At 38.2% G+C, this 23,852-nt stretch overlaps 1 protein-coding gene across 1 annotated transcript; it reads right to left on the bottom strand.

Moving 5' to 3' along the window:
- Nucleotides 1-1,615: 1,615 nt before the first annotated feature.
- Nucleotides 1,616-22,411, bottom strand: ZPLD1 (zona pellucida like domain containing 1; the record flags this gene model as incomplete). Its single annotated transcript, XM_082497863.1, has 10 exons — nt 22,303-22,411; nt 17,113-17,333; nt 13,856-14,037; nt 13,125-13,197; nt 9,967-10,064; nt 9,241-9,321; nt 8,233-8,404; nt 6,753-6,861; nt 3,691-3,720; nt 1,616-1,791 (listed from the first exon to the last, which is right to left on the bottom strand). Exons 1-10 carry the CDS (start codon nt 22,406-22,408, stop codon nt 1,616-1,618), a joined length of 1,248 nt encoding a protein of 415 aa, XP_082353989.1. The 5' UTR covers nt 22,409-22,411.
- Nucleotides 22,412-23,852: the final 1,441 nt, after the last annotated feature.

Below are 23,852 nucleotides of genomic sequence, written 5' to 3'. Positions count from 1 at the left end.
GCAAAAATGTTTCTGAGGTATTAAGACTGGAGGAAAACAGGCACAGTATTGGTTGTTAGGGATACCACACTACAGCACAGTAGACTTTGTGAACAACAGGCCTTTATACAGCATTTGCAGAACCAGAGAAAACTGAGAATAAGTCTGTATTTGTCTTTAGTCTTGAGAGCCAAAAGGCCCTGATCATTAGCCAGTTGTGTCACATCAATGAAAACACAGACGTGGTTAACACAGGATGGTGATAAATATCAATGAGGTGTTTCTAGGCCAATGTGTACAGTACCTGAAAAATGAAATTTAACTGCTGTATGTGTGACCAAAATCCCAACTGTCTATCCAGTCCAGCTTAATATATCTTGTGCCTATGGTGGCCTCACTAGTACCAGCATTTTTGTCTATTCTACACAGCTATGCCACTGCCCTGTTCTCCTGTTTGAGGGCACCTGGTCACTCACGCTTACTTCAAATAAGTCTGATGTTTAACAGTGACTAGAGTCAACAGTACAGTACCGCTTGTGGCCTGTTATCCTTCTAGTTGCCCTCATCCATGCAGTGAAGAAGTCTAATCCATGCAGAAAATCTGCTAAAGAAATAAGTGTTGATTTATAACTCCTCACGTAGAAAGGAAAGCCTTATCTGAGAACTGCAAAACTCATGGGGCAAAATTGGCCCTTACAAATTAGGATATTAATGAGTTTTATTCAACTGCCAAATTGTGGTCCAAAAATAATTTTCTATGAGGAATGTTTGGGCATTACTTGTTCAAGGAATTGGGGTGAAAGGAATGCTTTTCCCCTTGGAGCTGTTCCCAGGATTAGAATTCGACTAAAGGCTGCAGATGAGGCAATTCTGTGCAGGAGTAACTTTCTGCTGAACATTAGTTAGATTTAAAGCTCTTACTGATTCTCACGCAATGATCTTGCTGGAAAAAGTTTTTTCCACCTCAACAATTGCAGCATTGTTCTCTAGGACCAACTGCAGTTCGCCCTAAACTATTTGACTCAAAGATACCCAGCCTAATTATGTCCTTCACATGATATCGCGACAATTCAATGGAAGATATATCTAAGAAACATTTCCAAATGACTAGTAAGCAAGTCACTTAAGTCTCACTGGGGTTATTTTTACCTAAGAGAGATGAAAACAAGTTCCTCCTGAGACACGATTGTTTTTTTGAAATTTGTGAAAAATACCATGACAAAACAGAAGCGATTCTTATCTTAGTAGGTGTTTATGAACTTGTGAATGTTTCTGAACGTGTCAGGTTTTGTATAAGAATGGCATAATTGAAAAGGTTCTCACCTTCAGCATCTTCAGCTTTGAAACCTTACTGGGAAGCTGAAGACATGAGCTCTATTGACAACACACCCATGGGCATAATTGTCATGCAGTCTGATCACAAACACAATTGAGATTCTCTTAATTTTCTAGGATTGTTACTAACATCAGTGCTACTCACCTACACAACAACATCTAGCAAACCTACAAATACAGGTTAGCTGGAATAGAAGCTGGATACAGCTGGAGTGTTGCCTTAATATTATCTTTTAATGGAATCATATTTCACGGACAAGAAAGGCAACCCCAAAGAAAAAGTGCAAGTAAATCATCACTTTCAGTTGAAAACTGGGTTTCGGATGCCACTCAAGACCAAACTGTTGGGCCACTTTCTGTGCAGAAGAGTTAGGGAACATACAAAAAAGAAAATGCTTGTAATTCCTAGGACAACAATGCCTGAAATCAGTGCGCTGGTGACCGAGTTCAGCTGGAAAGGAGGTCCATTTGGATGAGCTGCAAGGAGAACAAAAAATGCACAGGTAAGATCTAGTTACAATCTCTCAGCAGTGCCAAACACTTCTGTCTTTCCATTACAGCACTCTATATACAGAATGATTACAATGAAGAGACTAAAACTGTACTTCAGAATGAGCATCTGGCTACTTGGATAAAGCTTATTTAAGTATACTTAGAAAACAGTTATTAGTTCTTTCAATATCTATTGTGCTGGTGGATAAAGACAGTAAAGATACTTCTAAGACATAATCCCTCATATGCCAGTGCCCAGCCTTCACCTGTGCTATTTAAGGCAAGACTATCGTTGTCCAAGAACTATCATGTATAAGGATTTGTCACCTAATCAAGTCAGTGAAATGATTTCTTCCATGATATCAATATCCCCATCTCAATTCAAAGTGTATATAAATCCTTAGCAGCCATATCTAGCACCAGATCTAAGCTTGTCTGTACACCTTCACAGAAGGCTTCTTAACATGTTTATGAATCCTCAGGTAGAAGCAGTTACATATTTACTTTCGTGTAATGGACCAATTCCTGGATATTGGAATACACACATCCAGCCTGCACCTTCTTTTCCAGCAGGAGGGAAAAACCAACAACATTTGAGTGGTAGGTACTACCCGAAGCACCAACGTGTGTTTGCCATTACCAGTGCTGAAGAGTGAGGTAAAACAGCAACAGTTTCTACACAGGAAACTAGAATGCTGTCTGCAGAAGCAACCACCTGACCTCATCATCAATCCCTCCTGCTTCACCAAAGCTGAAAAAAAAAAGACAGCTCTGTTGATCAGGTTGCCCTCCTCTACTATATGCCGCGCTGCCTTCTGACCTTACTTGTCTTCTCTCCACTACAGTAGTAATCCCACCCTGCTCTACCTCTACACTTTCCACTGGGACAGCAACAGGCACAGGAAAGGTGGTTGTTCTGGGATGCAAATAGAGGTGCTGCTGCTTTTGTTGGATGGGAAGGAAAGGTAGCAGCTATTAACACAGCAAGCTGTGTGCAGCAAATGGAGGATTTGCTTTTTATCATTAATAATGATATCCATTGGTAGGAACACACCAGGGAGCAATTTATTACAGAGCAAACTTTGTTTCCATGCCAGGAAAGAAAGGTAGCTGCTTTTTATGTCGTCTAAATTAATAAAAGAAGGCAACAAATAATATTGGAATTCAGAGGACAGGATAGGTTGCTTGTGCCACTCGGTTCTGTTATGAAAAAGCAAGAGGTGGAATGGCCCAATGGACCATTTGGTTACCTTGACCATCCATTCTTAGTCATTAGCTACTCCTTGTTACCAGCAGAGAACAATAACAGACAGGCTGAAATAAGTCCCCCAAGTGCCCCCACCCTAAACCTGGTCTTCCCTGTAGCCTATTTCTTTCATTGCCCTGGGACACCACAAGTTCTGTCCCAGCTTCTCCATAGGCTTTGTGTGGTTAAATGCCAGGAGAACAGGAGCTGAAGCAGAGCTCTTCTGACTTCAAGCTGTGAACTGAGCTGGACTGCACCATAATAACCATTTTGCTGATTTACTCCTGCATGGCGTGAGCAGATTTTACTGCTTAAGTATGATTTTGCATCTGGCAGTTGCAACGTTCCCTCACCCTCATGTGTCATAGCAGCAGATTTTCATTTCAAATCCATCATAGGAATTACAAGTTGCTATCTTGGTGGGTCTGGGTACACAAATTAAACTGAGCATTCCAGGTTACCAATTGCTTCCTTTATAGCATGTCAGTATTCACTCACTTAAATGACAAAAACAAGCCCAAAAAAAAAAAAAACCAAACATTACAGCCCAGTGCATGAAGCTCAATCAAAATAGTTCATCTCTTCAGTTCTGTTTCACTCAAACCCTCTTATGTTTCTTGGAATTCTGATTAACTTACCAAGCTGTGAATTGTTGGTTGGCGTCTCATCTGTATAAAACGAAACGGGGATGCATTATATTTTACAAATACCTCTGCCTACCTCCTCCCCTCCTTGCAACACAAAAGCCAACAGTCCTAGCTTTATTTTCAAAGCACATCAGCTATACTTGCAACACTGACTAGTAGCTTTTAACATCTGTAGTAGAATAGGGACAACAACATTAGTTACATGTCATTGCTTCATTTTCAATGTAAGCACACCAATATGAAGTTACTTAGTATTCTGTGGCAAAAAAAAAAAAAACACAAAACACCACACAAAAACCCACACACCCTGATTTCTTAATTGAAAATGTGGCCAGTTCTATCCTGTTCCTCAATAAAAATACGACAATAAGCACAGTATTATACACAAGTCCCTTCACTGTTAATCACATTACAAGGAGATCTGTATAAGAAAAAAAATTAACCTGAGTTTTTCCAAGGAAAAACACTTCAGTGACCATAAATGATTACAAAAACGCCCTTTCCTCATGCTCACTTTTCTCTTGACAGGTACACAGTGGCATTATATTCAGGGAAACGTTTCTGTTTTGTCTTCAGTTTTTACTTACTTACCATTGTCCATCTCAGAACTACATTTCTTGTCACTGTTTTTGCTTTTTGTGCAACTTGTAAGCACAGCTCACGTATACATTTGTTTTGAGCAGCTGTCTTCTAAGTTTAAGTGAGACATCCATCAAAAGCTACACAATTTCACCTTCAGAAGTAGGTACCTGCTTTGTTGCTATACACAGAGACTAAAACATTTTCTTCTGTGTGTATCTCCTGTAATGACTTATTTTAGATTAACAAACAAGAATAAAGTTTCTCTGAAAAGAACAAAACGTTAGAAATAAAAGTTCAAAAGTACATAGGAGAAGGACCATTACTCATTTGTGGTAGCACTATTCAGTTGCTATCGAGCTAACTGCATAAACGGTTCTGTTACCAGAACAACTGGTCACTAGAGTAACAGGGAGACCTGGCTAACTCGAGGTACCTCTGCAGACACCGATGCGTGCAGGAATAGCTGCAAAATAGACACAGCACCAACCTACATGAGGGAAGCAAATGGTTGCACATCTGTGCAACTGCAGACCTAATACTGGGGTGAATATTACAGCGAGTCAGGTGCAGAAGGTTTGATGGTCTCTGTACAAGTGTGTCTGTACTAGAGCTGGACCAGAGTTGGCCTTGCAAATAGTATAAGTGCCTCCATACCTCCGCACCAGAGTAAACCAGCACTGCACCCCAGCATTCCCCATCCAAAACCAGATAGTTATGTTCAAGTTCTCTCATGACCTTCCCCCTTTTCTTTCCTTGACTGTATTATTCATTAACCTCTCAGTTTTAATGCATTTATTTTCACAATGGGAAGGGGCAGTGGGAAGAAATACTAATTCCGTCTTTCCGCTCTAGAAGGAAAAATGAAGTGCAAGTCAGATTAAGTGACTTGCCCAATGTCACTCAGGAAATTTGTGGCAGACTTCAGAACCTAATCCCATTTTTTTTTCCAGAGTACTTCCCATCAAATCATCCTTTTGTCAGCAGGAGAGGGGTGCTCCAAAAGCATACTATGGAGATGCAGAAATACATCTAATATAAAAATCATTAGCCATGTACCTCAAGTAGAAGACAATTTTTTTTTTTTTTTCCTTTTCCAGCCTTATTCATGTTTTCATTTAGAAAAACTTCAACAGTTGTCAAGAAATTATAAAATCATTTAACCTTTCTTTGGGGTCGCTAAATACCCAAGGACAAATCTTTGTTTGCTTGGAGTTATGCAGTATTTAAAGGTAATTGATGACTATTTTTTTAATTGTAAAAATAGCATTCACAGCATTTGAATCATAAGCTATACTACCTAATAAGGGTTGCTTATATAACAAGCTTTATCTAGTTTCTATTCCTTGCCTAAGGCAGCATTTCTCTAGCATACAAGTTTGTCTGAGCAGCTCTGTCTTTCATTTCCCATAAGTACTCATGCATGCAACTCTGAAGTTAGTCCTTTTCACTTTTTCTTGACTAATCAGACAGCAACTCAATTGGGACTACACATAATGCAGAACAAAAATACCCATTTTTATTGCAGAAATGTTGCTTATTACAGAGTATTTTTCTAGAAAAAAGTATTTTTCTTGCTAGATAGTTCCCAATTCTGGAGGGTCAGTTTTTTTCTTTGTAAATGTGGGCACAACCACTTTGCACATAGAGGATTTTATTCTCAAGTGTTTCAGTTATTTTTCCAGACAGGAATCAGTGCTGCTCTCAGCTTCCTAAACCTAAGACTGCTGACAGTTGCTTAACCGCAATTGGAATTTCTTAAACATTTTTCAAATATGTTATTTTTATTATTTTGTCAACAGCAGTCACAAATTCTTTTTAGAGACTGCAGGTTACATTTAAGAGTTGTTTTGGTTTGTTTTTGTTGGGGTTCTTTGGTGCCTTTTTTAAAAAAAAAAAAAAACAAAACCAAAAACAAAACACCTTGGGCAATAAAAATGTAAATCATGGAAATTCACCCTGGATTTAAAAGAGTAGATTTTGGCCCACTCTGTTTAGAATTTACAATGTGTTTGTCCTATTTCTTTCTTATAGCTGAAGGCTAACCATAGCATATACTAATGTTATGCAACACAGATAAAAACCCACAGGTGAAGCTGTAGGAAATGGTGAATAGAAAGTGACAGTGAATATTCATTAGCTGTCCAAATTAAATCGCAACACTGAACACAGTACCTTAAATTCCATTATCTTCAGTGAAATCTGACAAAAAAGAGAAGTCTACCCACTGAGTGTGGGCTTTTATAATAGCCATATATGCATAAGAGTATCCCACAGTGATTTTACTGGGGTAGGGAGGAAGCATGTGAGCTAAATATTAGCTCAAAATTTCTACCAGACTCCAAGGGGGGGGGGGGGGCAGGGGGAGAATCCACACTTTCTCTAAGTCACTGCAAATTTATGTTAAACTGCAAAACACTTCCCCAGGTTTCTAAAATTCCAGCAGTTCATAGAAAAAGTTTGCTTATTCCTACCACTCCTTGTAATGATGGGTCCAGCAGAGATTACAGCATTGCCAGAGGTGCTCTGAGGGCTCCAAGTTGTCCTCCCACCAGCATCTCTTCTTTCTCTGTTACTGCAAATCTGAGTGGATGATCAAGATAATCACAGTTTGAGTGGAATGGAATTATTTCCCTTCTGTGCTTCCTGTTTTAATGTAAACTCTTTTATAAGCAATACTACAACTTCGATTTTATTTCTTAATATGCATTAAATTACTTTGCAATAAAAATAGCTGCAATATTCCCTGGAAGTATATCTTATAAATGCCTGGCTTCCCATTATATTTTGCCTTACTTCGTTTAGAGAACTACATCGCTGTTGTGTACAAGATACATCTTATAGTATATTAAATTTTCAGTAGTTAATTTCCCAAAGCTTTGTTTACAGCAGTTTTCCCCAACAAATGTGTTTTGCTTGACTAGGAACAGACAACATGCTACAATCCCTATTCTAGCAAGCCTGTCAAGTTAAAAGTCACATTTTCCACAGAGTTCTAAATAGTAGTGACCCACATTAAAACAATCCTCTGTCATCTGGAATCCACCTTTAACATCTAACTTATCTACCTTAATCTTGGGTACTCAAGTCTGCTTCAACCAAGAGCATTTCTTTAATTTCAACTCCTTATGAAAGAACTTCAAAAACCTCGCAACATAAATTCTCAATAGAAATGAATTATTTAAACATTTAACATTTAAAGTATAAAATCATGTACGAAATGTAAGAAGTATACCTAACTAATGGCATTTTAAAATTCTAAATGGAAAGTCATTCAACAGAAAAGAATACTGTATTCTGAAGACATCAACACAGAATATTCTGTGTTTATTTAAATGTTTCAACTTCCAAAATATATTTGTTGTTCCCGACGCTCCTAAAATGAAATGATTTTTGAATTGACACAACTTCATGAACTTCAAAACAGCAGTTTGCAAACTATAAGGGAAGTAGTAATAAACTATAGGGGATGTAGTAAGTTGGGGTTTTTCAGAAGCTCTTTAAAATTTTCCTTGTCAGTCTAACTGAACCTACTATAGCTTTAAGGTTTCTATAAATTCTATACTAAGATATTTATATTCATCCACTGTGATTGTAGATACCTTGTTTCTTAGATGGTACAGTAAGAATATCAGCTCCGAAGCTGTCTGAGTTGTTACTTTTAAAAATAAATTAAGGACCAAAAGGCAAAGAGGTCATTTTCTGACGTGTTCAACAACCTGTGTTTTTTCAGGTTTAGTATTATTCTATCTCAGGATGACAATATTCATTTACCCTATTCTTCATCAGTTGTTTTACATTCTTTCAGACACAAAAACATTCTTACTTCGGACTCTACAAGTCACCTTCATTCTGTGTCATCCAAACTTCCATAGCATTTGGATGCAGAATAACTCCAGTGTGCCTATCTTACATGCAAATAATTAACAGCAGCTTCTGTCTGCTGAAACTTACTGGCACAAGAAAGGGACAGTCATCTGCTCTGCACAGCTTTGTCACACAGTGAAGGAAGACCGTAGACATCTTCTGGTTCTTGTGCTTCACAAAGCGAAATACCTCAAAGGAAAACCGGCCCATTTGGCTCTTGCCATTTTCAATTATAGTTGTCTGTGGGTCCTTGTCACAGCTAGTTTTTGTAGAAAAGATTAAAACTGGGATGAGCAGCTGTATGATTAGCATTTTGAAGCTCTTAGCTGAGAATAAGATAAGTTAAGCAGCAAGTTCAGTGCTTTAGCTCCTTGGAAATGAATACACTGCCTTAACGTCCAACATGGGCAGCCACAATCTGCCTGTTCGGCTGCACAGTCCTGTGCTGAAATGCATTCCTATAAAACCATTATGTTTTGTTTTGCAACATCACAGCTGTAACCAGGGTATCATTTAATTCCAGTGCCCAAAGAAACTTGAGACCTGAAGCAAAAGTAATCAGGTATGCTAACCGCTATGGACAGGTAGCTCCAAATGAAGACAGTATCTCTCCAGCAACTGACATTCATAAAATGTAATCTGAGATACCACCAAGATTTTTTCAAAGTTCCAATTCAAATAACTTATCACTGGGAGTAGCAGCAGGAGCATCTATTTATCTTTAATCATTCGCTTAACTGCTTTCCTGAACTGGAGTCTATGATGTTTTATATCACTGTCATTCACCAGAAGGGTACCTTTGGCAAAACAAAGGCCTGTTTAGCCATTCAGTTTGGGTGTTTATGGTATCCCTAGTAGATAGGGTAGAGCCATTTTAGATATATGCTTCTCTACCTTCATAATTCTTATGACTTTGCACTTGCTTCTATGTTTATGTTCATAAACAAGGTAACTCCTGACATGTTATCTGTAAGCCCAGCCCTTGGTCCTCCCTGCTCAGACTTCCCAGACAGTTTAGAACACCATTATTGGGGAGATTTATAACTGCTTTTTAAAGGAAGGACCCACAAAGCACTGGGTTTGCATAGGACCTACCTGAAAAACAGATCATATCGAAGATCATCGCTAGGATTACCAGATGGTGTGGTGTAACAGTAGTCCATCAAAACATTCCACCTGCACAAGGAGCAAAGTGACAGATGAGGGGAACTGGCAACATAAGAGTAGGGGTGGAAAGCGAGTGAGGTAAGATTAAAACCAGTACAGGCAAGTGTACAAACTAGTAATGCAGGCTGTTACATTGAGGCTGAGTTACTGCATTTAACAGGTCAGGTACAAGTCATCCTGCATTCCCATTACGTCACCTGTTTCTTCTGACTCAGAAAACTAAACAGCACACTATATCAGCAGAATTATATAAAAAAATCATTTGGTTTCATGCAAGTCAACTGCCATACCAACACAGAAGTTGTCTACCTCCTCTCAGAAGTCATGGCCACATAGGACTAGAAACCAAACCATTCCACTTTTAAAAGCCCTGTAGTTTCTCACTTGATCTTATAGAGGCCCTTTCTTAAACAGCAGCAATATAGGATTTAAAGTATAATTCAGAAAAACTTTCATAATGAGGACAGCAAAAAGCTACACATTCACCATCAAGGACCTGATACTGTCCAGCTGAGGGCAATGATTATCAAACATCTACTATTATATTAACATACCAAAGGCTATGAGGAAAGACAGTTGCTTCCAAATCAGAAAAATTCTCAACACCAAGAGCTGAATAGCAAGCAAGACAAGAAATAACATCCTTTATGGTACCTGCCATCAAGGTTGGTTGCTCTTACAGCTGCATATATTTTGGTTTTCAAAGGTAAACCTGTACTTGGAATAAGGAGCTGCTGGCTGTAGGTTGAATCCTGAAAAACAAACATTGCCTCAGTGTACCAGAAATCCCACTGTAACAACTAATCTGCATCCACAGACTGAACTCCCATCTAATTTTTCTGACCTTTCTGCGTAGGACAGTCATTTACTTTGTCCTCCATAAGGGAAGAAGCAGAAAGCAGTGCCAGAGCACTTGCCTACAACTTTGTAAATATCAGCACCACTTGACTGGCCTTATCCTATGCAACTATTTTGAGGAACGTATGATTTTATAAAGCAGTTGGATCAGTGCTTAAAGAAGAGGTATCATTCATTGACGCCTCAATATCTCTCCAACTGCCCAGAAGCAAACATAGCAGCTACTGCAGTTTTCTAAAGGAGGAGCTTAACTGGGTTGTCACAGTGCACCCTTTCCCAGGAAAGACTGTTAAAGTTATTCTGATTTACTGAGAGAACAGACACATTCTGTTATCCAAAAATGTAGTTTCTATGGGAGTTGGCTTGTTGAAGGCTCCAAGTAACAAACATTTTCATTTAAATTCTAATATTTAAAAAAATGCTGTTTCAGGACAGCTGTACAGAACATAAAAGTTTGAAATTCCCCATATACTACTACACAGATATAGCTGGTTTATTAACTTCTTGTTCAAAGGCAGAACCATTAATGTCACTTTAGCAACAATGCCATGAAACAAATCTGAGTGATAGCCATTAATTCAGCATATCAAAATGCACTTACTGGTAACATCACCTATGTCAAATAGGTTGCTAATCCAGAAAGCACAGGGACTCAGCACGCCGAGACCTCTTGTGAGAGGTCAAAACACTCAATACGTAAGAAAAAAATTTGTTAAACAGAATTTTGACTGGGTTCACTGCAGCAGTCAAGACCAAGAGCAGCAGCTGACAGCAACAAGAAGGATTAAGCACATAAGTATTTTTTTTTCAGAGGGAACGATGCCAAAATTCACAGCATGCCCAATATTCAATCTCTGCAGCATCAGAGGCCTTGGGAGGTACACATACACACACACACCAGCTCTCTGACATACATAGAGCAAGTCCTTGAAGATCCATTCAAGTGAGACCAGGTAAGTTTCCCTTCTTTTAAATTAATTATACATTTCTCTAATACATAGCTCTGTCATATTTTGCAATGATTAAAAATTCTACAGCAAGTCCCGCACTATTACATTCCATAGCTGTCCTTTTTCCTAAAAGCACATAGCCACTTAGGCTCCGTGAAAGTTCATTAAATGTTCTACTGTTAAACTGTTTGAGTCTATCAGAATAGATCCTCTTGTCTTTCCCAATGCTAACACCACAAAAGAAGCGTAAACATCACCTTGTGAGGGAAGATGGAAGTATGCTGAGAAGATGAAGAGTCAATGTTCAGAAATAACACTGCTGCTGAAGTTTGACAGTATGTCTGCTTGCAGCCAAAAGCCACATCTGCACACAACCCCTCGCCAATACCAAGGGTGGACAGGAGCCTCAAGGCCCCTCCCAAAACCAGGACTCAGAAACCACGTGAGCCCAGAGCTCACAAGACCACGGGTGTCCCAGGAGGCACTCCCAACCAGGCAGGCTGCAGGCAATGCACAAGCTGCCTGTGTATACACCCAGCCCCAGCTTGTGAACTTGAAGAGCATATCCATGACTTGGATGTGCCAGCCTTTGCAGTATTATTCATGCTAGTGCACTAGAGCGAGTAATACGACTGAAATCAGAAGGATAAGACATCACTGTTCATGGTCAGCTTGTAAACTCAGTGGGGTGGGGAGGATGAAAGCCTAGCTTGGCATGTGGTGTTTGAGAGGAAAAAATGAGCTCAGTACAAGCATCAATAGCATTTAAACCTGCCTGTGTGCAGAACTGGGCCCTGAAAGGCAGCAAATGTGGTGGTCAATTCTTGTCCTGGGTGAGAACTTTGGCTACCCTCACCCTGCCTCATCTTTTTGGTCACAGGTTTATTTAAAAATGAGAAAAGTATAGTCTTCATTTTAACAGATTATAGGTTGTTATTTGGAGCTCTGCTCTGTCAAACAAACATGATTTTTTTTTTTAAGCATGCCATTGGAAAATGTCCTGTTATAATATTTATAGCTCATTATGTTCAAAGCATAAAGCATTGACTTTTAAATCAGTTGCATGAATTATAACTCACTGTCATGATGGCATGAATAATAATGCAAAAAAATCAGATTCATAATTTACAAAAACATTGCTTGATAGATTGAAAAATTGATATTTAAATCAGGTATTTAAAATGTATGAATAAAAATTTTAATCAACACAAAAATATCATTTCAGGGATTAATGTTGTTAAGTAGAGGTCTGTGGATTTTTCATGTTTTACTGTCACAGTCCATATTTACATAGTAAAAGCTTATACAATAATGCATATTCAAGTTAAATTACCTAAAACATATGGAAGAAGTGAGTTGAAAGCTATTAAAATTAACCCTTAAAATCTCTAAAGTCCACACAATGAGGCAACAAATACATTGGGTTATATATTTGGAACAAATCCCACATCCCTCACTACAATTACAGATTATCAAAACACTCTGATGAGGCTTGAACATAAAAATACCCCAGCAAATGTGCTAAAGTTTATCACTAAGGGAACAGGTCTAGAATATTTTTACAGAATTCTATAGAATACCCTCTGTATGAGTACAATATACCTATATACATACACAGAAATATGCGCACACATAATAAATGCAAACACAACTATTGCACTTTGGAGTGTGATTATTATTAATACAACTGATTATTCGCATGGCACTACAACCTGAAAGCCAGAGTTGTAAATTGAGAAACGGTACAAACACAGTATAAAAAGACTGCGTGTCCTCAAGACCAGCTATATAAATACAAGACAACAGGTACACACAAATGAAAAGGACAAGGGAACTCTGAGATGAAAGATGGCCAGATGAAAGGTCTGGTTCTTCATGGGAGGAGTGGGAAGGGAATAGCAAATCATGGAAAGGAGTCTATACTTTGCTCTGCCAATCCAGTTTGCACCCACATAGTGCAGAGATGGATTTAGTCCAGGTCATACTACTGTGTTTTATACTCACATTGTAAAGCAACAAATTCAAAGTGCTGATAAATGTACCATTGTTCTCTCTTACAGAAATAGCAGCTGATGACCTACAACAGAACCAGAAACCAAAAACCATCATGAAGAAAGATATCTTATTTTTGTGTTTACATGCTTCAGTGCTTTTTATCATTAAAAAAAATCAAGTCATGTCACAAGGTGTTAATTTATGCATTTGGGTTATAAATTTCAGAAGTAGGAATTTATAGTAGAAACACTGACAGAACCTTAACTATGCAGAAAGTAATGGATACTGTTGAAAACATGAATCAGAAAAATAATTAGCAGAGAAGCAGAGTGACAAAAAGGAACCCACTTTTCATGATGCACAAGGTTTACTGATTGACATATTTTCTCTTGTACTCTATATTCACATGGTTACAAACTATTTCATGAAGAATTTCCATTTTTTTGCTGCTACAATTTTGTCATCAGAACATCCGAAGTTTAAGGGAAGTTTTGCATTATCTAAGGTTCTCTTTGTGAACAATGTTCTCATGTGATGATGCTACAGAATTTTCTTCTCCTTTGCAGAACCTCTTCGTTCAGTGCTTTTTCCTTTCCCTTTACCCTTCCACAGCTAAAAATTGCTATGTTGACAATACTGATATGTCTTGCATATATTTAGGTCTATATGCATATATACACATACATATGGGTTTACACAAACATGGGAATGAAACACATAGAAATGAAAAGCACACTTACGAAGCAAGCTGGGTATTGTTAACCAAGTACTCCAGTGGATAGCTACAGCTAAATTTGTACAGAAGCCCAGGCAAATAGCTGATAATCGTTGGTGGGTCTGGTGTATCAATATAGCCTGAAACATTACCTATCTGTACCACTGAGGTATTTCCATAAGCATTAATACCTCGAGCTGAGGATACCTATTGAGGGTGAGAGAAAACAACTGTTATGAGAAAATTAACTGCGTGGAACAAAAGTTACCTAAGGATACTGATGTTTTAGCCTGCAATTAACCCAGAAATATCTTCAAGAAATCCTTCAAAAATTAATTTAGTTTAATAACATGTTCCATGTGTTCTGTTTTTTCACCTCCTCAAAATCATGCACTCAGTTCACAAGTGATATGCCTGCTCATAAAACACAGGCTTGAGCAACATTTTAAAAAGGAAAAAAAATTATGAATCCTGGAAGCATTTTTTTTTGGTAGCTACTTTTTTTTTGTGAGCATTCCCAGTGAATTCACATGAGTTACTGGGAAAAACTGAAGGAACATTTCTATCACAGTTAAAATATTAACTTAAAATGAGCTTTCATATGTAACACAAACATTTACAGAAACAATACCATTCTTGAGCTTTGTTTTCAACACATCAAAACCAACGTACTTTACAAGTAGATACAAGCCAAATAGCTGAACATTGAGTCTGCGTTTTTGTCTACATTATACATCTCCAAATCTAAATTATAAGCTTTGTGCAAAGAAACACTGTCAGAAAAGCAAGACCTGAGAAGTAACACAACCTTAATGCCAATTTAACCTTAATTCAGTCCCTGGACATGTGCTACCCTGTGTTGCTCAGACTCACAGAGTGCACAGAGCCAGCAATAACATGCAGCTCCACAGAAAACTGAAGGATACCCTTTCCTCCTGGTAGCAGCCCAGCCCCATTCCATCTGTAGCTACAGATCTGAATAAGGGGGTGGTTTGAAAATAGCAGATAAGTGTCACAAATTACTTTCTCAGTAGGCACATACACAATGAGGCCAGTTAAAATGGCACTGGAATTCCACTGTAGCATTTCTTTTGTATAACTGTATTAGCAAAACAGATGCTTTCTATAGCTTCAGAGTACACAGTTTCTTAAAAAGACATGTCATTATGGAAGAATAATCCTGAGGTGCACATGAGTTGCAACATTTTGTACTAAGTAGCACAGGATACACAGCAGGTATTCCTTTAGCTACAGAAAAATCAGCAAGACGACGGATGCAGCCATACACTTTACCAATAGTATACCTAATCATTTGACAAATGGCAGGAAACTGATGATAATCAAATTTCCTAGGATCTATTCCTTGCCTAAAACGCACAGGCTGGAACATTAAGGTTAGTATAGCCAACTACTGTTCTGTTTAGCTTCCTCACCACCCCAGTCCCAAAAAATAAAAAGTTGTCTGCCATATTACAGACAGACAGGGGTTTTACCTAAGTTCTGCCTGAACTGTTGTATTTCCTTTACTTTTATTGAAAATGAGTTTGAAGGTCTTTGCTGTGAAGCACAGCCAAGAAATGCATGGGATCGTACTACTCCAGTGTGGGGTACACGATCAGAAATGCTCCCTGCTCCTTTATCCTCTTTGTTTGTAGCACAGCATGAATAAACAGAGAGGATGAGGGAAATTTTTGGTTATATTTTTAGCAGCTGCTACTTTGTCTTTGTATCCTGGTACAGCCTCGTGAAGTACTTCATGGGGAGCTCTGATCATTCGGATTTACCAAACTGTTGGGCTTTTTTTGTTTTGTTTTTAAAACATCAAGCTCTTACAATTACAATCAAATAGCAAGTTCAGGGAGTTTACAATGTCACCAACTCCACAGGAAAAGGAAAAAGTTGCTTCTTGGCAAATTCTTCTACTGCAAGTCATAGAGGTGCTATAGCTTTTCAGAGGAAATTGGAAAAAACCTTGAACTCGCTGAACTGTTTTGTCTTGATTTTTTAAAACAAAACTCAGCCTGAGGCAAATAGGTGGCAGAGCACATAGAACATTTCAGCCCAGTTTCACAAAATTATTAGCAATAGAAAACAGGGGGGTTGTTATAAAAATTGACAGGTATCAAGTGCAAGTCTGAATTCCGGACAGAATAGGTCTTAAAAATAATACATTTTTACACTTCCTTTTGTAAGTTATTCATAGATACTTTGATACAAGTCATCATTGCTTGTGCAGTGTGATATACACACAAACTGTACAACTCTCTTGGTTTAGAAGGTTTGAGACCTGACTTCCCTTCCTCCCCTCATTCAGAGGGAGATAGCTTCAGTGAAGAAAATGAAATTATGTTGGTACAAAACAGACTTCAAAGGTCCTGGATCAGATTCTGATTCCAAAAATTGCACTGACAGCTTAGGTTTAGATTCAGTCATTAGCTGTACGAAGATGTGCATTATCCATGCTTGAAACAGCAACATAAAATGCAGTCACTGAAGTCACACCACCAGGCAGAACACGATAGTACAGAGTGGCTGTACACTAAGAGATCACAGCTGAACATACAAGTCTGAACTTCAGTCCCACATCTTGACTTTTTTGTTGTGAATTGAGTGCATAGGATAGCCTTTTCTGTGTGCGTGTGTTAAACATTCAAAGTTTGCTTGAAAACTTCAGTTTGTTGCCATGTAGTTCCATATTGAGCTGAGATCTTCCAAGGAGGTACAAGACCTCAAGGCACTGCTAGCAGAAGCATTTACTATGGGTTGGGCCTTCTGGCCAGACTATCACCCCAAGACATTCAGCCACTGCCTTATTGCAGAACGTATAGGATCAGTCAATCAGTCAGCAAGCCCCTCTCATATGAGAGTACAGAAGTAGATACCCAGACTATAACTCTCATCTATCTAATCCACTCTTAAAAATATTTTACTTTCATTTTCTAAGTGGATATTTGAAAAGTTTCAGCAAAATTTAAGGTATGTTCAGCAAGACTTTTAAAAAAGGCTTGGAAAAATTTAATTTTTCCACTGGAAAAAAAATTATGAAAATGGAAAATATACTTTTTCAACAGAAGACAAATGTGTGTCCCACCATATTTTCTCATTAGTAATCAAGATTATAAATTACTGACTTTCTCTGGTTTTCTTTGATGTGTGCAATATATTGCTAGCTGTGCAAGACAATGTAAACGTTATCTGTAAAAGATACAGTGCTGTCAAGGCCATTCACTTGATCCTATGCATAAACAGCCATGCTACAATTTCACTTTGACATCGTCTTACCACTAAAGTGTTTCCACAGGATTCCAAAGTACTCAGATTGATGATGAAAATAACCACTGCTGGAAAGGTGTTGTTATTGATGAAACCCCTGCAATGGGCATCCCCATGTTTCCCATTCAGTGCCAGATCTGTCTCAGAATAACCAGAGAAGAGAACTGTGCAAAAATTTATCTTCATAGTAATTGTCTGTACTCCACAGAAAACATTGATATCTCGTTCAGCTGCAAGAAAAGTACAGGGAAAGACATCGTAAGAAGATGTATTTCAACTAATCTCCATATAATTATTGTAGTAGTTAGTCTAATGTTGTAACTGCTAATCAAATCAATTTTTAGACACCAGTCACAGCAAAATATTGGAATATAAAGGTCAGAATTACATTATTCTGAAAAACAGATTTGACTCTACAACTTCACTAAAGAGAAAACAATATTTAATATGGTAATAGTCTACCACACAACAAAACCATTATTCCAAAATTTCTAGCAAATAATTCAGTAGCACATTCATAAATGGAAGCACTGAAACTGAGTGGAAAACAGCAAGTGGTTAAATATTTGGAGTCTGATTCAACAGCCCCTTCTGGAACAGAAATTTCCAGCTATTTTGAGAAACTCAGGATGCCAAGCTCTGCCTTCCAGCCCACTCTGGCATGGAAGTCAGGTATGTTTGTCTGAGGTTGTCTGGAGTCCACTTTGTATGAGACCAAAGCCTCAGGCTGTGCAGACTTTGAAGTACAATCAACAGTGTATCAGAGCAATTTATTATGTTATCTTTAAAGTTGGTTTGTTTTTTTCTTTTTTAAGAACCATCAGCTTTAGAGCTCTAATGAAAAATCAGTTGGCTCTTGAAAGACAACGATCAATACTACAAAGCATCTTGCAACCTTTCATTCTGTATATTATGACAATACAAAAGACCTAGAAAATAACAATTGTTACAACTGATCAATTTTTGAACAACAGCCAAAAACCTTCTTGGATGTATTTGACCTTTTATTCAAAAGTTCTGAAGATTTTTATGTACATGAATGGAAAAGCATCAGGTTAGGATATAGGCATAAGCAACAGTTTGTTTTGCTTTGGAGCAATAACAGTTTTTCTATAAGATCTTCTCTGCCTGTAGATGATTGGGGTGGCTATTTTAGTATTTTCCCCTAGTGCTTTACAAAAAGACATACTGCATTGTGTTAGATACAGACATTACTCCTTTATAACAACTTGTTTATTATATCTGCTTAAAGATTAAATGCTATTAAAAATTGCAGAACAACTTCAGTCAATACTATACCATTAAGCCTGCTGAAATGAATTGTTTCATTTCATTGTGACAACAGAGAGGAAACGAAATCTCCATTACAATGAACTAGCTCTTCCCCCATGGTACAGGAGCACATGCAGTTTAATTTAGACAGCTTTAATGGTGGCTTTAAAGCCAAAACAATCAAGTGCAGGAAATAACAGGCTAAACTCAGTCTTGAACTAATGTGGTGATAAATGTTACTCACTGGGTGTAAATTTGGGCAGAAAGGTAAGGAGGCAAGACAGGAGTTGAAGTGATTTGGCATGAAATTCTCCTGGATTGTACGTATACATAATTACACTAACATAACATACAAAGATTAAGAAGCATGCCTTGGTATTCACTATATGAAGACTGTTACGATCCATTTAATGGATAAACTAAGGTAGAGGGAACAGTACAAAAAGGCAAATAGAGTGCATCTTTACGCTTATTTGGAACAATGCACAAACAGTCAGATTGTAACAAATTGCAGGATGTAATATAAAGTAGCTCAGTTAATTTTATAACTCACTTCAAGCCTTTTAAAAAGCAGGATATTACTTTACCCTTTAAGGTACCATTACCACTTGCAAAATTCTTATTCTACACTAAGGGAAATGAGACCATACAGTACAAAACCAACCTTTGTGCTATGAAAGGAGCAATGGTTTGAAGGTTAGGTCACCCAGCTGATGGAGCCTTCAGTGTAATGACCTCTTTGTCACAGAGTTTCCATACAGGAAAAGCACTTGGCCTCTTTCTGACTCAAATCAAACAACCTACCTATAGTCAACAGTACTCACAGGGGTGTCACATGCAAAACAGAGGAAAGCTCAAGACTTACAGAGATATTACAGTAACAGAGACCATCCTGAATAAAGGATGGACCCATAGCAACATGAGCCAAATGCTGACAGCTCCACCGCCCCCTTCTGCTCTGATACCCTTCCACACATTGACAAGACTCACCTCGGAATAGACAGTGAAAAACCTACAGAGAACAAGAGTTTGCCACAGAACATCGTTGATGAAAGTCATTCCACCAGAAGAGGCATGCAAAGGCATTTATAGTCCAAAACCAACTTCTCCGCATGAGCCTCCTCTTTAATCAAATCAATGCTTTGACAGTGAATTAAGATGCATAGTGTATGTGAAAAAGCTGCAATATTTTTCTTAGCTTCTACTAAGCTCTCAGTATGCATTTACAGCAAGAGGTCCCAGAATGAAAAGTGTGCATTTCCCATCTGAAGACAGCCAGACTGCTATGGCTCCATCCCCCAAAAGCCTTTAAAACCTATGCTTGATTGCAATGCAAAACTAAAGCTTTTTTCTCTAGGCAACTCTCTAAAGGATGGCAGGATTTGACCTTATTACATACCCTCTAGAACACATCTTGCTTTTGGTATAAGATGTCACAGAATTTTCAGTCCACCAAATATTGGGTTTTCTTCATCCCTGCTGACTATTGCATACCTACACTCTAAAACAAACCCACAAACTGCAGAAACAAAAGACCTGCCTGATTATTTATCTTATTTATGCAGCACCATCCCTATGCAAGAGTGACCTAAGCAATGAATGATAAAAGCACAAATAAATGAAAAAAATGGATGAGCTCCAAGGTTCCTTCAGGAAGGTTTAATTTCTCATCTTTGAAGACAACTTCTGTTCTTCACAGCATTTAAAGAAAAAGAGCAGAAAACTTCAAAACCCAACAGCTTCTCTGGTATCTGCATACCACAGACCCCAGCAAAAAAGTTCATTCTTACCCCACATTTGGAATTTTAGCTGTCAACAATGAAGATTTCTTGTGTGGAACAAATAAGGAACAGGAAGAATGTCCTACTCGTAAACAGGATCTGTAAGTAGTATCTCAGCCTGGAGGGTGCTTGTTTTGAAACATTTTCCTTTTTGGCCTCTCCTTCTCTCTTACCTCCCCACCCCCCTTATATTTCAACTCTAAAAGCAGTGACGCCAGCACCCTCAAAGCCATAGCCTGAGCCTAGCACTGAGGAAGCATGCATAGCTAGGGCAAGCCCCTTCTCCCCACAGAGGCTCTCTCACCCATTTTCTGGGGTCCAAGAACCCCAGAAAACAGACTTCCAGCAGCCTCACTCAGCTCCACTAGCCCCAGCCTATTACGCAGCAGTCCCTTCTGCATACTGAAAATAATACCTGTGAAATCTGGGGAAGAAGGGTCCTTCTGTTTTTCACCTCCAACTCAAATGCATTACTAACAAGCAAAATTATTTTTCTTTCCTAGCTCTCAAAATCAGCACTAAGACTGTTGATTAAATTCCAACCTTAGAATATTTACTGTCTGAGATCCCAAACAAGAGCAGGACTACTCTCAGCTCCTACGGGCTGTGCGGGGTGATTAGCATTTACTTCAAAAAAAAAAAACACCCACCCAAAATGTTTACTTGTAACCTAAACAGATTTTCTCCTGAGTCCCTGAGATTTGGCAGAAATGGAACCTGGTATGACCCTTTTTTATGAGGCAGAACTGCAAGAGGCCCCTAAACACCCACAATATGAGCTGGACTCAATTCACGGATATCACATTGCAAATATAAAACCTTGGCAAAGGGCTGGTGCAAAATAATGACCAGAGAAAAAATTTAAAAAGCACAGAAAGAGGAATCTAAACTTCCCTCTAGCTGTTGCAATACTCTCAAGAAGCATAAAATAAACAAACAAAAAAAAAAAAACACCTATTACAATGAAAAACTACAAAAGGTAGATCTGAGGCAGGTGGGTACAATTCACCCACGCTTTTGAGGCAAGCCTGTAAAACTTTTATTTAAGGGGAATGCTCAGTTAAACAGTGATTTTTTTCAGGGATGAAAACAACATATTTGATCTTCTTTGCATGTCTTATTTCTCTGCTCTTCATATTCACATCAATTAAGTGAAAAAGGATCAAACCCACTGTCTTTATGTCAAAAAAGCACCTAGTAGTGGTGGTAACACAGGAAACAAACAGACTATAGGATTTCTGATTACTTAAGTTTAATAAAAGAGCTGATGCTCCCTGAAAAAAAATCAAAACTATTATTATTCAGAAAGCAACAACACTGAAAGGTATTACAGCGTAATACTACACCGAGAGTTCTTCACTGTACTGTTCAATTCAATTGCTACCTCAGAAACACAAATGTGAGTGAGCCAGTATTCACAGCCTTTTTATTATTATTCTGTCCAAGAAACAACTGGGGCAGGAAGGATAAGCAATGTAACAGGCTAAAAGCATTCTTTAGCTAAGAAACCCTGATACACCTCACTAAGACTGAAATTTCATTTCTATTTCTCATTATATTAACAACTCCAGATATCTGATGTCCCCAAAATGACTTAATTCCCATTTTTTCCAGAGGCATGAGTGTACATCATACAAAGATACATCTGATTACTTTACCTGTCCCTAACCAAGCGCCTAATGTTCAAATGAGGCACTAAATTTTACCATCAACTTCATTTTGCTCAAGAATAGATATATATTTTTTATTTCACTGAAATAACATAATTATATTCTCTTACCCTGATAAAACATGAAAGAAAGCCCAGTTAGAAGTTCCAGACTCTTAAATCTATAGAGAACATTTACAACAAGGTGACCCGTGGTGAATTTCTTGGAAAGGATAGAGCTCTGGCAAAAGCAGGTCAAACCCCACTGATGTGAGGAGAGTTGCATTTATTAGTACCAGGCTAAATTTGACCCATTGTGCAATTAAGAAGAAAGTGCAACATTAGAGGCGTTTCATTGTCACCAAGATAGTTAAGACTTACTTAATGTTGAGTCCTACCCCCAGGCTTCAGATTTAAAGCTCTGTATTTAAAAATAAGCCCTGCTTTGAACCAAGGCAATAAAGAAGCCATTAGAAAAAAAGTCTATTAAACACTTACCAGGAAACCTGCTATGGAGGTTAGCATCACAGTTGTATCCATTGAACTGAGCAGTCACTGAAAGCACTTTAATCATCAGCAGGAGCAGTAACCATACCTGTTCCATTGCAAAACCTAGCAAAACATTAGGTGGTTATTACATACATCTGTTCATTGTGTTAAAGATGCTTACTGCAGACATTTAACCACTCGGGAGGTGATGGTCTCCAGCAAAGGAATTGGAGATAAAACTCAAGCTTATGGGAAAGAGGCCACAGGCAGCAGGGGCCATTTCTCTACTTCTGAGTAATGTGTAATTTCTATAAACTTCTACAGCTTTTAATCATAACTTGCGGCAAAAAAGGTACTCAAGGAAGATATAAAAGAAAGAAAAAAATCCCTACAATATATTGATAGGTTAGGATTGCTTAAATATTTAAAGTCCAACAGCTTCTTTGACATTTCAGTGTAAAAATTCTTTGAGAAAGACATCTTAGAACATTAGTTTTATTTTAGCCAAGTCCTTGAAAACCATACAGATAAATGGCTTGCTGAGCAATTCTCAGGCTTGAGGTCCTAGAATGAAAATCAGTTCATATCTATTTGCCAAAAATCTGTTCTTTGAAGCATGCATGTAATTGCATTGACCTTATGTACAGAGTTGGCGCAGACACTTGCATCCTACTTGAATAGTCTGGCAGCCAGACTGGGAGACTGGAACATGTGAATTTCTAGTGTATTGAGTAATTGTTACTCTTGGGGAAAAAAACTCAAGGTGTAACACCTGTGGTATTTAGCACAACCAAAAAATATCTGATTCATGCTTTTGTCAAAAATATCCCCAAATATTGAGATTTCTGTCCATGAACCCAAGTATTACTGATTTTTTAAATTTATTTATGAGGTTTTGTAATCCTAGAAAATATCTCTGCTGGTGTGGACCCCAAACGCGGCAATGCTCTCCATTTGCCAAGACAGGAACTGAGCAATTCTGAGATTTAAGAGGTTCGCTTTCTGTAAGACTATAGATACAGAGATTCTGATCATCACCTTTCTCCAAGCAGATGTCAAAGAACATTCGTAAACTCTGTAGATGCAGCACACCTAAATGCAGCAATATTTGCCATGGCAAATGGCAGTGCTGCAATGCTGAGAAGAGCTGGCAACAGCACACAGAGAACATTTGAGAAACTCTCACCCTTAACTGTATCTTTTATGGCTACACAACAGTCTGAGCTAAAGCCTGATCAAATTAATAGAAATTACTTTGTTAATAATTCTACTAGTTTTCAAACCAGGGCCACAGAGCATACAAACCTGGAATTTAAAGCCTTATGTTGAAAGACAGACCCACAGAGGATGCTCCCAAGTGCTCTTGGTCAGCAAACAAACCAACTACAACAAAACACTGAGTCAAACTCTACCAAGAAGTCAAAGGCATGTCCACATGTCCAACCATTCACTCCTGTGTCATTCTCCTTGGAAGTACACGGAATAAAAATGGAGAAATGAAAGCGCCAGCTTCCTGCTAAGCATGTATGTTTTGTAAGTCAAGTATAACTTTTGCTATC

Source organism: Vanellus vanellus (assembly GCF_965231255.1).
Source record: "Vanellus vanellus genome assembly, chromosome: 1".
Classification (NCBI taxonomy): domain Eukaryota; kingdom Metazoa; phylum Chordata; class Aves; order Charadriiformes; family Charadriidae; genus Vanellus; species Vanellus vanellus.
Note: the sequence above shows the minus strand (reverse complement) of the source record. Positions and strands in the feature narration are given on the sequence as shown.